Here is a 14,839-nt window from a genome sequence, read left to right on the forward strand (position 1 = left end):
ATATTTGTATACGTATATAAATATTAATTAACATTAAATATTAGAAAAATAAAATATTAGAAATAATTAAAACAAAAATAAAACATTTTAAAATTGAGAAGAAATATTTAATACAACAATGAAAAAAAATTACAAAAATGATTAATAAATGAATGCATGTGAGTAACATGTAAAAAATTATTGTTTGAATTGAATCCTTCATGGATTCAATTGTTTGTCTATTCCTTTATTTTACTGTATCTATAAGCTTGTAATTTGCGACTTTTTCATTGTGTTCTTTTTTTCGTTTTTCTATTTTTTGTTCAACAGCATCAACCATTCGCTTTGTATTCATTGTCGGACTATTTTTAACGATGTCACTTATCTAAAACAGATTGTTTGATGATATTAAATATATTAATAAATATATAATAATTTTCTTTAATTACAAAAAAAAATTTCAAATTGCTACGTTAAGTGCATTTGGGTCAGATATATCATTTATGTATATCACAAAGTAAACATAAATAAGCTCAATAAAAGAGTCAAGTAATGATAACGTTATACGCATATAAGAAAATATACTTTTTTGAATTGTTCCGCTTCATGCTCGTGCGTTATGATAACAATTAATACGGCAATTTCGTCAACATGCCTACAAAAGCAAAATAATATATTTTACAAATATAACAAATATTCATAAATGTTAAGATATATTAATAAAAAAACGTAATTACCTTTTTCCACTTAAGTCGAAGAATTCTAAATGATTGAATATAAAATCGAGTACTACATCATTTCTTGCATGTTTTGCAAAAATAAGAAGAAAAGTATTAGCAATTATCGTTTTATTGTATGACGAATAAAAAGTATCTTTGCTTATTGTAATCAAATACATTTTAATAATGATAGTATTTGTAGAGCAAGTTAAGTATTCTAAAAATTTATTATCGAATGATGAATCCCATTTATTCCACACCATTCGCCAAATACTGACGTTTGCTGCCATTAAACCTTTACAGTATAACCATTCTTTCCGTTCCAAAAGTCTGCATTACCAGAGAAAAAGAAATATTTTATATAAATATTTAACTCTACAATATTTTATAATTTAATAGTAAAATAATTGATTTAGCATAAAGCAATAATGCCATCAAATTTATTTATACAAATAACAACTTACTTGTCCTTTCCAGAACTTACAAGATGTCTTTCTAATTGAGAGGTGACTGTTTTTCTACAGTCAGGAACATCGAGAACACATGCCCATTTTATCGCTTCTTCTCTTAAACATTTAGTAAAATCGTTATCACTATCTGTGTCATCGTATTCTATATTCAGCAGAAGTCCATGAAACATGTACTTAATTTTGTTCTATAAATTGTTAAATAATAGGAATTTTAAATTTATTATCATTTTTTAAAAAGATGACATAAGTATATTTACACATATACATATTAATTTGAACTTTTTTTATATGTACAGTGCTTTAATATTATATATTATTTTTGTTTGTGGAAATTTACTATTACTATAATTTACCTTTGCACTTATATCACTTTTAAATGCCCACATACACGCCATATATTCAACAGCTTTAATCATAGGATACCATACTCCATAGTCCGTATCTCTTAATAAAAAGCTTGTAACATCCCAAAACAAATCGAAATTGAGTTGTCTCATAATCATAAAATGAAAGGCGTCATCAACGATTTGAGCTCGATTATAAAGAGAAATGTGAGTATGATTTACAAAGTACAAATAATGCTTTAGTTTTTGCCAGTTATCCTCATCATAATTGACGCGATAGTACCCTATGACAAAAAAATGATATTTCTATTATTAGAGTATCTTCAACAAATTCATGAAAAAATGCTTGCAAATATCATTATTTCCATCTAAATATTTTCTGAAATAAGTTATTTTTTAAATAAAATATTTATAAAATTAATATTAAATTAATGAATTAAGATTACTTGTGCGATATCATCATCTAAACATAAATGACAAACTACGTGTTTAAAATTTTTTACATGAAAAGTTGTTAATAAATATGCAAAAGTTAATCGTCTATTTATAATCGCCCGTTTTCCTACCTGACCCTATATATCACTCTACATTTATTGTAAAAAGCTTTCATTTGCCGAACATTAAGTGTGTGTTTTTCATTGCCAATAAAACGACTAAATGAGAAAAAAGGTTTCAAGTTTGAAAATAATTTCTTTTAAATTAATATACGACGATTTTTTACGGAGTTACAATGCTTAGAAGATTACTTTTTTTAAAACAAGTCTTCTTGATCGCTTAATTGTTGCAAGACAGTGGATAATTGTGGTTACATATATTAAAATATCAAATAAACAGAAAAGACATATTTCTAATGATTAAACATAGAATAATAAAACGTCAATTAAAAAATAAAGCAATAGAATAAAAAAGTTACTGTTCAATATTTACCAATTTGTTGTAAATTGACTATAATCCAATCATTACTGTCAATGTCAAGTAAATAACAGTACGGTTGTAATGGAAATAGCCAATAGTAATGTAATGACTCAAAATATAAGAGTGATTTTGATGTATATGTCACATAAACTGGATATTGCTTCATGCCAAAAATTAATGTAAATTCATAATTACTATATGTGATTAATGTCATAGAATTATTTTGTGTCACGTACAGCGTAGGATAATATCCTTCCAGTGACCAATTATAGATCAAATCTTTTATATTAGATGTGTTATTCGTTACATTTAGAGCACTTTCCAGAACGGTCCAAAATGACTCGCCAGATAAATTCATAGTATCTGTCGTGGTTGTTCGACTATCTCTGAAAAATTAATTTCAAAAATCTTTTTTATCAATTACATTATTTACTATTAATAATAATTCTACAATGTGTTGAATAAAAATCTTTCTGTAAAAGATAACTAAAAGTTGTTGATAAATTCAAAACGATTAACTTCTATGTTTTTGAATAGTAGAATTTGAAGCATGTCATGTATATTTTGTTGTTCACATTTTTTACATCATTGACACTATTAAAACATATAAAAAAATTTTACTCACAGTGTGTTTACATATCTGTTGATAGCTGTCCAAAACACATCATCAGATATTATATTATATAACATGCGCCATATAACGGATGCTGCGACAATTCAAATTATAAAGTAATAATTAAGTAGTTTCTCTTTACTTTTAATATAGTATTAATCACTATTGACATAATAGCAATTAATATTTTAAAATAGTATTAATTTTTACTCTTAATATACTTATAATAAATTTTATGTACAAGCAAGTTGTACTTGAATCGATTTGTAGTTAAGTTTTTTTATATTCTATTACTTGCAAATTTAAGAATTTACGTATAATAATGAATATTTTAAAATTATATTTCTTTTAATTATAAATAATATTTTAATTACATTATTTTAATAATGTTTATTGTAATTAAATATGTTAATTAAATTTACATATTTTAATTACATTTATTTATTTAAACTTACATTTTATGTAATGATGAGATGATCTATATGGATGAACTATAGAGTCATATGCGAAGTATGATGGATGAAAAGAATCATCGAGTCGTAAAGACTCCTGTAGTGTTTGGACGACAAATAAATTCATGTCATACAAGTAAGTCTGCAAAATGACATGATCGAGTAAATATGTATAGGTAATAGAGAAATGTATTTGAATCTTGGCAACATGTATTTAGCGCTGCTAACAGCTGCTATTAACATTTGATCGTTAATATTAATAAGTCTGAAAATGTAGTATATTAGTAAGAGTATAAAAAAACCTGATGCAAAGTATGTGCTGCAAGAAATGCAATAAATCCGTCTTTTGCCCATAGAAACACATCATCATACCAATAAGATATCGTTTCATGTGCTATTAAGTTTGCTATTTCCATTTTGCGGACAACATGATCTAATGTCTCATTATAAACAACATCTTCTTCTCTAAAAGTTGTTTTTAAATATTAAAAATATACCCAAAATTTTTATGATAATTATGCAAGTTAATGAATATGTGTAATGTCGCTGTAGTAAGTACAAATTATTACAAAGACACAAATAAACAATAATTATATTTAGGTAAAAATAAATTTAAGGATAAATCAGTAATAAAGTTAAATTTGGCAGTAAATGTAAGTGGTATGTTTTAGTTGTTTTCTAATAATCATACTAACATTAAAATAAATATTTTTTAGAATATTATAATTTAATATGTTTATTGTTTATTATTTATAATTTATTCAATTTGGTTTTATTCAATTAGTATTACCTTAATAGAATAAATCCCTTTATCTTTCCGTAATTGAACTGAAAGTCTCTAATTATAATGTAATTTAGTTCTGGTAATTTTTTTTCATTTTTTTCTGTCAAGTAACTCAGAACTTTATAAGCATAGATTTTTGCATATTGCACCTGGTCTGTTATCTTTTTTCTATGCCAAAATTTGAGATTTGCATCAGGAGGAAAATCATTTAAGTCATAATTTAATGTTGTCATCACAAATGTTAAACGTTCAATGGACATTGAAAGTGATTTGTCAAACAGAGTCCACAGCATATTATTCGAATCGTCAGTTTTTTCGGATATCGGCAGAATCGATAAAATTGTGTAGTTTTTATGATGCTTAATGGAAATGTTAAAAGTTGATTTAAATACCGTCTCGTTCAGACATGGAAATAGTTGTCGTGCTCTTATTATCATAATATCCTTGTTTAATCTATTTTATGTTGAATGTGTGATTAATATAAAATTTTAATTTGATTAATAATTGATTATATTAACTTACACTTTGTTGTCTTTTTTATCTGTGTAGAAAGATTTGAAAAAGTCACCGTCATCTAATATGGTACGGTCGTATATAATTTTTAAGATATACGTACCAGGAGATAAAAAATCTATTGAAGACTGGGTAAAATCAAGATGAATGTACGTTTTGTCGATAAAAGAATATTTTGAGATGTCTATAGTTTGATTATTATCGTTGTTAAATAAATTAATTTTAACTATCGCAAAAGTCTCTGAGCCCATGATAGTGATATTTTTCGTTGGTCGACAAACTTTTATTGTGGTATAACATTTACCACAAATAATATTTCTGTATACGTCAAATTTTATTTGAACATTATAATTCAATGGTATTATATCAGTGTCATTCAAAATATTGTAATTAGTTTTAGTATCACTTTTTGTAAATTTTGCAATAGATAGTATAATTATCACGATGAATATTAATTCGACATTTAACAAAACTTGTCGGAATGCCATAGCAATTTTCATTTAAAGCATCTGCAAGAAGAACTTATTGATTAAAGAGAAACACATTTGCGAGTACAAAGCACTTAACTGCTATATCGCAAAAAATATATAATAAATAAAAAATTACAGTTAATCATTCTAATGCGGAGTAGAATTTGAAAAAGAAAAAAATTATTTTTAGTAGCGTTGGAAAAAATGAAATTTTGAATTTAAAGATGTTACACAGAATCTTACAAAAAACATAATTTAATTAAATGAAAATTAAATACAGAAACTGTAATCAACGGCTAACATAAATTCAAAATTAAAGGAGTAAACAAGAAGCAAAACGATCAAGGCTAGGTGTTTGCGCTAAATATATTATAAAAACAATTTTGAAAACATTAACGTTTCGACTACAATTTGGTTTTCTTCAGAATTCCACGATTTACAATATTACATCGAATATATTAAAAAACGTTTTCGGATTAATATAAAAAAGTAATTTCTCATTGCTTATGTGTTTCATAAAAATTTGCGTCGCCGATCTTATATTATATGTCGTAATAAAAAAGAATCTTTTCCAGCTCAATAAATAACAAGATAAATTTCTTTTTCAGTTTTATAGTTAAACATTTTTAGTAAAAAATTTTCTGTTACACAAATTACTTGTTTTCTCTTTTTTGACACATGAAGTTTAGTTTTATAATTGGCTGAGTATATCATTGATTTTTCTTTGGCTGAAGAATATCTCGAATATTGTAAATCACCGAAATTTTCATTAAAAATTTGTATCTATGCAACCGAAAAAGAAATTTATTTTGTTAATTATTGAACTGGACGGGATTCTATTTAATTACAACATATAATATAAGATCGGCGAAGCGAATTTTTTTGAAACACATAAACGGTAAGAAATTATTTTTTATATTGATCCGAAAGCGTTTGTTATTTTATTCGAGGTAATATTTTAAATCATTGAATTCTGAAGAAGACCAAATTGTGGTCGAAACGTTAATGTTTTCAAGATTGTTTTTATAATATACTTAGCACGGACACCGAGCCTTGGCCGAGCCTTGCTTTTTATTTACTCCTATAATTTAATTAGATATTTCTAATAAAAATTGCATTTTTATAATATTAAATATCTTTTTAGTGTAATTATATGTAAACTAAGCTCAAGGAACAGAATAAAATTTCACAGAATCAAATCAACATTTTTTGTTAATATTGATATAATTGTATCATAATATATGCCATTTCAACGTATGGCATATATTTAATACAAAAATATTACATTAAAACAATTGCTTGCTTAATTGTTGTTATCTGAGTTTTCGTAGTATAAGTTAAAAAAAAAAAGAAAGTAAACGAATAGTGAAAGATGTTAGCACTGGAGAATACGTTATTGACAGTATAGAACCGTATTTGCTATGCTTTCGAAATTTTTGGTATATTTTTAATGAGAAATCTTTCACATGTGGTAACTCACCTATATATATTAAATTTATGTGAAAATTTAAATTGCGGTACTTCGTAACAATTAACAATTTGTAACAATAGTACAGTACACTGTCTTGAATTGCGAGTGCTAAAAATATATAAATTTAATCGCTATCTTACTGCTTCGAAAAGTCACCGAACACTAAGCAGAATATTGGCAGCTAACATAATAAATACACAATGTAAATAGTTTCTAGAAGGTTACATTACACAGTAACGGAAACTGTACTAAAAACATGGAGAAGCAAATAATTGTTGATATCTAATTAGATAATTTGTGTATAAAATATAAAAAATAAATTTCTACGTTACTTTTAACTACTGTTATAGGAAATACAGAAAATATGCGAAAAATTATACTTTTCAAATAAATAATTTTTCGAATTATTGTATATCAAAATAATAAAATTTAATATTTTTTTGCACAGAATCAATTTATATTAAATTATAATTACATATACCTTGCACATATACATGCACTAAATTTGTCAAAATATTGTGTAATTCATTGTATTGCACATTTATTGCATATTGTATAATATATTGTATTACGTAAATATCATTTATTTAGTATTATTATTATTTTGCCTTTGATTTTATTAAAATACTTTTTCGTTAAATAATGTGTTTAAGCAAATCTATATATTTTTTTTTTTTTTTTTTTGTTCGAACAGGTAAAAAAAAATAATTTTACTTATTTATTTTATTAAAAATGTTAATGACGTACCGCGCGCAGATTCTGCCAGATATCAAAAAGACAAAAGCTGTTACCATAACCCATTAATTTACAAAAGCAGAATAGAGATAGAGTATATAACTTTTATATTCATGCAATATGGAACAATATTGATGTCAAAAGCATAGCTAACATTTATTAATGATGCAAAATTTGCAAAAAATATTTATTTCCTAATATAAATATGATTTTTTATATGTACTAACATTTAAATAAATTAAATTTTATTGAAACAAAAGCAATGAATAGAGTGATATCAAATATGAAAGAATGGATTGCAGCTATTCCGCATTACGGTAACAGAATAATGTAATACTGATGTGTGATCTGATCACACACATCTGAACACAGACGTCAGTGTAGTGAATTAACACAAAGAAATTTATATACGCGGACATTATGTCGATAAGTATAACAATAAGAAGATGATTACATAAATGAACGATTAATATATGTGTGTGTGTGAATGCTGGTGAGAAACAAATAAAATTATTATCTTCTATCGATTTAAGTGTTTGGCTTTTTATACTACATCATTAGAACGTGTCTGGATTGAGAAACTTAAACCTGTTGACTTTTTGATCCATTTCCCTTTCTCGTTTTTTAATTTTTTGTTCTATAGAATCAGTTAGATTTTTGTTCAAACTATTTTTAACGAAGTTAATTACCTAAAACAGATTATTTCATGATATAACACATATTAATAAATATATAGTATTTTTCTTTAACTACAAAGGAAGAAATTCTAAATTGATACGTTAAATGCATTTGGGTCAAATATCACCTATGTATGTCACAAAGTAAATACAAATAAGCTCAATATAAAAGAGTCAAGTAATGAAAACGTTATACGCATATAGAAAAATATACCTTTTTGAATTGTTCAACATCATGCTCGTGCGTTATGATAACAATTAATATGGCAATTTCATCAATATGCCTACAAAAGCAAAGTATTATATTTTACAAATATAACAAATATTCATAAATGTTAAGATATATTAATAAAAAAACGTAATCACCTTTTTCCACTTAAGTCGAAGAATTCTAAATGATTGAATATATAATCGAGTACTGTATCATTTCTTGCATGTTTCGCAATAATAAGGAGAATAATATTAACACTTATTTTACTGTTTGTTACTTTTAAATAAAAAACATCACTTTTTACTAATTGCAAATAGAATTTAATAATATCAGGATTTGTAGAGCAAGTTAAGTAATCTAAAATTGTATTATCAAATGTTGTATTCCATTGCTGAAATACCATGACCCAAGTATTCATGTCTGCTGACATTAAGCCTTTACAGTATAACCGTTCCTTCCAATTCTGTCCAAGTCTGCATTATCAGAAGAAAAGAAATATTTTATGCAACATTTAACTACAATATTTTAAAATTTAATATTTAAATAATTTACAAAGCATAGGGTAAATAATGTCACAAAACTTATTTATACAAATATGGTGGTTGTAAAACAACTTACTTGTCTTGTACAGAATATGTACTTGTACTTTCAAAATGTTTTTTTAATTGTAATGTGGTTATTATTCTACATTCCGGTGCATTGAGAGCACATGCCCATTTCATCACTTCTTCTCTTAAACGTTTAGTTAACTCGCTTTCGTTTATTTCGTCACGGTATCTCAAATTTAGCAGCAGATTGCGGAATATGTTGTTAATATTGTGCTAAAAATTGTTAAATAACAGCAATATTAAATTCATTGTCATTTTTGAAAAAGATGATATAAGTATATTTACACATATACACATTAATTTGAACTTTTTTTATATGATTACAGTGCTTTAATGTTATATATTATTCTTTTTTGCAAAAATTTACTATTATTATTATATCATATTACAATTATATCATCTGGAAGTGCCCAGACACACGTCATATATTCAATAGCTTTAATCATAGGATACCATGCTACATAGTCTGTATCATTATATAGGTATCTTATAACACTCCAAAATATGGTAGGATTGAGTTCTCTTTGCTGAACAAAATAAAATGCATCATCAATGATTTGGGCTCGATTGAGAACATGTATATTGGCATGATTTTTATATAAATAGTTTGCAAGTTTTTTCCAGTTATCCTCATCATAATTGACGCGATAGTATCCTATGACACAAAAATAATATTTTTTAAATAAAATTGTCTGTATCAAATTTGTCAAGAAATGTTTGCAAATATCATTATTTTCTTCTAAACATTTTCTCAAATAATTTATTCTTCTGAATAAAATGTATAATAAATTACATTACTGAAAGTTAGGCTTCCGAATGCTAATATTGCTATTTGGCCCAATTTTTTAACATAAAAAATCAGATTAAAAAAACATCAGATTAAAAAAACGTAAAAAGTTGCATGTATTATCTCTTTCTTTAACTCGGTATAGTGTCGCGAAGCTTCCTTCGCGAAGGTCCGATTAAAATTATTAAGACAAAGTTTTTTGTGGAATTGATAACTCAGTCAAAGAAAATCGCATTACGATCAACAATCATTCGAACTAAAGGAAATTTTTGTTAAAGAAATTTCACTACAAAATGCATTTAACAGAAATATTCGACGATTTTTTACAAGCCAGATGTAATGTTGCAAAGTCACGTTAAAAATTTTTATTTTAACGTATCAAGTCTTATCATAGTGTCGTTTTGTAAAAAAAAAAGAAAGAATTAGTAGAAGGCATTTGAAAGTGCTGAATTAGATCTCAATTTGAATTAAAGGTCCAAGAAGTATTACTTTCCTCTTAATGTAAAGCTCAGACAGGTGCTCGGAAAGATGTGAGTTTATGATATATGTATGTTATAATGTTTTACAGATATAAGGTCTAATGACTAAGTAAAGTTAAAGTGATTTAGTCACTTGTGCGCAAGGTCTTAGCGTGAAAATTAATACTTAATTTGTCTGTTAAATTAGAGAAGTTCTGATATTCAGTATTCTTATATTTTAAGTGCCGCGAACTCCATTCAACGTTTATATATCATTCTATATCATTGTATCATTTATTATCTATATCATTTATTGTAATAAACTTTTATTTCTCGAACATTAAATGTGTGCTCTTTACTGCTAATAAAACGATCAAAAGAAGGAAAAAGTTTGAATTGAAATACGTTAATTTTTCGCAAAGTTACATTACTTTTAAGATTGCTTTCTTTCAACGATTATTCTTGACCGCCTGATTGTTATGAGTAGTGTATAATTGTGACATATATTAATATATTATTTTCAGTTTTGAATAGTATCAACCAAATATAAATTTTCAGATAAAAAAAACATACATCTGATTACCAAGCATGGGATAATAAAACATAAATTATAGAGAATAAAGACGGAAGAACAATATAGTACGTGTTTAATATTTACCAGTTTGTTGTAAATTGACTATAATCCAATCCTTATTGTCAATCGCAGGCAATACCAAATAATCCGGTGTAATTGGAGTCAGCCAGACGAATTCTTTGGCATTTAATGTCTCAAAGTTCATGATTGATTCCGTCGTATATGTCACATATATTGAAAATGGTTTATTGTCATGCGATGCACGATGATAATAAGTATACGAGATTATTGTTACGTTACTGATATAATTTCTTGCCACGTACAGTATGGGATAATGTGCTTCTGTTAACCAAGTATTGTAAAAATTTATTATATCGAGTGTACTATTCGTTACATTTAGAGCCCTGTGCATAGCAGCCGAAAATGATGTGATATTAAATATACCATCAGTATCTGTCGCATCTGTCAGATTATTCCTGAAAAATTAACATTGCAAAAATCTTTATTATCAATTTTAGAATTACATTATTTACTTTTAATAATAATTCCGCAATGCATTGTGTTTAAAATTCTTTACATGAAAAGTAACCAAAAGCAGCCGACAAATTTAAAACGGTTAACAGTTTTTATGTATTAAAACTGTTAATTTCTATGTTTCTTGATATAGAATTTGATAAGCATGTCATCTGTTTTATTGCTCCCATTTTTTATATCATAATCATTACTATTAAAAGATATAAATGATATTACTCACTGCATGTTTACATACGTGTTGATACCAAACCAAAATATCTTACGAGTCATTATATGATATAACATGCGCCATATAACTAATACTGTAACAATTGAAATTATAAAGTACTTATTTAGTATTTTGTGGTATATTTATTTTTACTTTAATAACGATATTTATATATTAATTACAACAAAAAATTCATTTTTGTTGTATTTTGTCAAAAAATTTAAGAATATACGTATATTTATCAACATTTTTTAATTATATTATCTCAATTACATATAATATTTTAGTTATTGTTTTTTGAACTTACATTTTGAATAATGTGGCGGAAACCTAAGTGTATCAATTTCATGAATGTTTAATCTAAAAGAATACATATTAGAAAAAGTATGGAGCCGGAAAAGTTCCTGTTGTCTTTCCACGACAAATAAATCCATTGGGCGATATTCTGGAAAAATCTGAAAAAATTGATAGGTGATAAAATAAATATTTTATTGAAAAATATATTTATAGTTGTAACACATATTCAACGTTGCTGATAAACTTTTTGACTGTTTTATTCAGTAGTTTGAAAAATGTACTATATCGATAAAAAATATTTATTCAAACAACCTCATTCAAAATATACAGTTCAAAAAATGTAGCAAAACCATTTTTTGTCCATAAAAATGCATCGCCAAAACAAACAAATGCCATCTGACGAATTATTAAGTGTGCCACTTCTATTTTACGCCTACAAGGATGCAATTGTTCGTTGTAAGTAACATATTCTTTCCTGAAAATTGTTTTCATGTAATAATAATTGATCAACAATCTATTATAAACGTCAATCAGTTATAAACGTTTTTTGTAATTGTTTTTTTTTGTAGAAAAGAATAGAGTTTGGAAGAGAAATCCTTTGATGAGTTTTCTCAATATTATTCATATAATAAAAAAGATTTTATAACACTTGCGTTTATTTCTACAATGTAAAATGAATAGTTATTTTACATGCGTTTGTACTAAAAACTAAATTGAAATTTAATTTAATATAAAGAATGATTACTTCAAAATTTTTTACTTAGAAAAAACATAAAGATATTTTTTTGATGTGATGCAAGTAACATTGTATAAATTTTAGATGTTTCTTAATTAACGTATTGACATAAAAATATGTATATCTATCTGTTTTAAAAAATTATTAGATTTTTAAATCTTCTTTTATTTGGTCTGAATAATTCTTAATAACGGATATTACCTTTGAAGAATGAATTTCCGTGCTTCAAAGCTGCTGTATCTAATATCCGAAAATACAATATAATTCATTTCTGGTATTTTTATCGTAATTTGGTTTTTGAAAAAATACAAGGCTCGTTCGGCAACAAACGTCGCAAATAGTAAATATTGTGTCATGTTATTTCTTGTGTTACACCAAAATGTGACGTTTGCATATGTAGAAATCGCAGTGAACGTGGATATTATAACTTTTAAATGATGAATGGGTATAAAAGATGAATTTTTAAAGTGTGTCAATATCATGTCATTTTCATCCATTTCTAGTTTTTGTATTGGTGCATTTGATAGAGCAGTGTATTTTCTATGAAGCTTGATAGAAATTTTGAAGGTGGCTTTCAGTTTTGGCTCATCCCAACATGGGAATAATTGTCGAGCTATCATTATTTCATGCATCGTATTATCATTATTATTATTTCTTGTTGCAGTCAACCTATATTTTAACAATAGATTATTCATTTCTCTTAAAATAAAATTTTGATTATAATTTGATCGAGAATTGATTAAGAATAGACTGAAAAATGTCAGGTTTCGAAAAATTCAACTATTTATCACATTTCTACGTAAATTGTTCTAAATGTATCCATTGCAAACATATTTGTATCTCTCAAAATCGACAAATTGTGTGCGTAATGTTGTATACATTTAAGCAATATTCTAAAAAATTTTAAATCTTTTTTGTAGTTGACAATTTTAGGCACGATGACGATGAATATAGTGAACATAGTTTGTGAAGAATAATAGCAACTGTTATTTTATAATACAGCAAGATGCTTTCAACATTTTTTACTTACATTTCATCTTGGTTTTGAAATAAAGTTTCAGAGAAGTCATTTGTGTTATCATTCATATGATGTATATATGTTATTTTTAAAGTATATTTCCCAGGTATTAAAAACTGTGGATACATTTTTGGCGATTTTACGTTAGTAAAATCAATAATAAGCACATGCGGTTTATTGATGATCGAATACTTTGAAATATAAATTCTTCTTTCATAAAAATGGTCAATTAAAACAACATTAAGTATGGAAAAAATCCCTGAAGGTATAGTTAAATTTGTTGTTAGACTTTTAATAAAAATAGTAATATTGCAATCGCCCACTAAAATGTGTTCATCAAAATCAAATATTAATTTGACGTCATAATGCGGTACTATATTGTTTGGCAAATTATAAGTAATTGCAACGTTATCTTCGGCATTGATAGCAGCGAAAAAAGCTATTGTAACAATTAACATAAATTCCACAAATATTGAAAGCTTTTGTCGTGTCATTTTAATTTCTATGTCACGTAACAGAAATTTCTGCAAGAAAAATTATTTTATTGAAAATAGAACATTTTGTTAAACGTGTATAGTATTAATATTATATACAAAAAAATTTCATTCCAAATATAACTGTTTTAAGAAACCTTTAAATGCAACTAAAATTGTTGAAGAAATTCGAAAAACATCAAAATAATACGCTTTTGACGATTATTTTTAAACAGTTGACGATATCCGTTTAATTAATTTTTATTCCAAAACAGTCATAAAATAAACCGTCAACTGTAATTCAGCTGAGAGCGCAAAATTAAACAACAGAAAAATTAAAGAAAACATTAGTTGATTTTGATAACTTTGAAAAATGCTTCTAAAAGAAGTATTTAAAAATTTTTCTATACTTATATTGAGAAATATTTCATGCTTTTTTTATTAACTTACCTAAGTATATTAAAGTTGTGCGTAGTTTGTAGAATTAATTATTTATACTAATTACAATTAATACAATACACCGTTTCGAATGTAAACGCTTTAGATATATAAACTCATTCGCTATCTTACTGTTTCGAGAAATCACCGAACACTGAGAAAGGCATTGGCAGCTGATAGATATGGTAGTTAATATAACACATACATTATGTCATGTAAATAGTTGCTAGAAGGTCACTCGGTAGTAAACACTGCTAACCAACAGAGAAGCAAATAAATTTTAATATTTCAACGGACAAATTTGTGCGTTAAATAAGGAAAGCAAATTTTTAAGTTGCTTTTAACTACTGTTATA

At 25.8% G+C, this 14,839-nt stretch overlaps 2 protein-coding genes across 4 annotated transcripts; both read right to left on the reverse strand.

Moving 5' to 3' along the window:
* Window positions 1-85: 85 nt before the first annotated feature.
* LOC136999460 (aminopeptidase Ey-like) lies at window positions 86-7,001 on the reverse strand. 2 transcript variants are annotated; one of them, XM_067353595.1, is made up of 12 exons: window positions 6,740-7,001; window positions 4,893-5,298; window positions 4,283-4,729; window positions 3,795-3,957; window positions 3,496-3,634; window positions 3,053-3,134; window positions 2,440-2,813; window positions 1,522-1,796; window positions 1,163-1,353; window positions 717-1,028; window positions 565-634; window positions 86-364 (listed from the first exon to the last, which is right to left on the reverse strand). In XM_067353595.1, the coding sequence occupies exons 3-12, from the start codon at window positions 4,711-4,713 to the stop codon at window positions 227-229; spliced, it is 2,175 nt and encodes a 724-aa protein (XP_067209696.1). In that variant the 5' UTR covers window positions 4,714-4,729; window positions 4,893-5,298; window positions 6,740-7,001; the 3' UTR covers window positions 86-226. The 2 variants fall into 2 exon arrangements, with proteins under 2 accessions (XP_067209696.1, XP_067209695.1); XM_067353594.1 differs by having other exon boundaries at window positions 4,799-5,298.
* A 338-nt stretch (window positions 7,002-7,339) lies between these two features.
* On the reverse strand, window positions 7,340-14,699 carry LOC136996897 (aminopeptidase N-like). Of its 2 annotated transcripts, none has more exons than XM_067353591.1 (12): window positions 14,497-14,699; window positions 13,586-14,097; window positions 12,757-13,224; window positions 12,132-12,294; window positions 11,830-11,977; window positions 11,535-11,616; window positions 10,865-11,256; window positions 9,351-9,616; window positions 8,972-9,174; window positions 8,509-8,826; window positions 8,357-8,426; window positions 7,340-8,154 (listed from the first exon to the last, which is right to left on the reverse strand). In XM_067353591.1, exons 2-12 carry the CDS (start codon window positions 14,065-14,067, stop codon window positions 8,023-8,025), a joined length of 2,724 nt encoding a protein of 907 aa, XP_067209692.1. In that variant the 5' UTR covers window positions 14,068-14,097; window positions 14,497-14,699; the 3' UTR covers window positions 7,340-8,022. The 2 variants fall into 2 exon arrangements, with proteins under 2 accessions (XP_067209692.1, XP_067209693.1); XM_067353592.1 differs by lacking the exon at window positions 14,497-14,699 and adding an exon at window positions 14,205-14,351.
* Window positions 14,700-14,839: the final 140 nt, after the last annotated feature.

This window comes from Linepithema humile, chromosome 4 (assembly GCF_040581485.1).
Source record: "Linepithema humile isolate Giens D197 chromosome 4, Lhum_UNIL_v1.0, whole genome shotgun sequence".
NCBI classification, from domain to species: domain Eukaryota; kingdom Metazoa; phylum Arthropoda; class Insecta; order Hymenoptera; family Formicidae; genus Linepithema; species Linepithema humile.

Excerpts from the sequence above, each read along its gene's own strand:
- LOC136999460 (XM_067353594.1), bottom strand. The coding sequence starts at position 5,289 with ATGAAAATTGCTATGGCATTCCGACAAGTTTTGTTAAATGTCGAATTA. Across the intron at positions 1,029-1,162 it reads GTAAGTTCTGGAAAGGACAA|ACTTTTGGAACGGAAAGAAT; the intron begins GTAAGTTGTTAT and ends CTGGTAATGCAG. Across the intron at positions 365-564 it reads AAGCGGAACAATTCAAAAAA|ATAAGTGACATCGTTAAAAA; the intron begins GTATATTTTCTT and ends AATCTGTTTTAG.
- LOC136996897 (XM_067353591.1), bottom strand. The coding sequence starts at position 14,067 with ATGACACGACAAAAGCTTTCAATATTTGTGGAATTTATGTTAATTGTT. Across the intron at positions 13,225-13,585 it reads TTTCAAAACCAAGATGAAAT|GTTGACTGCAACAAGAAATA; the intron begins GTAAGTAAAAAA and ends GTTAAAATATAG. Across the intron at positions 8,155-8,356 it reads ATGTTGAACAATTCAAAAAG|GTAATTAACTTCGTTAAAAA; the intron begins GTATATTTTTCT and ends AATCTGTTTTAG.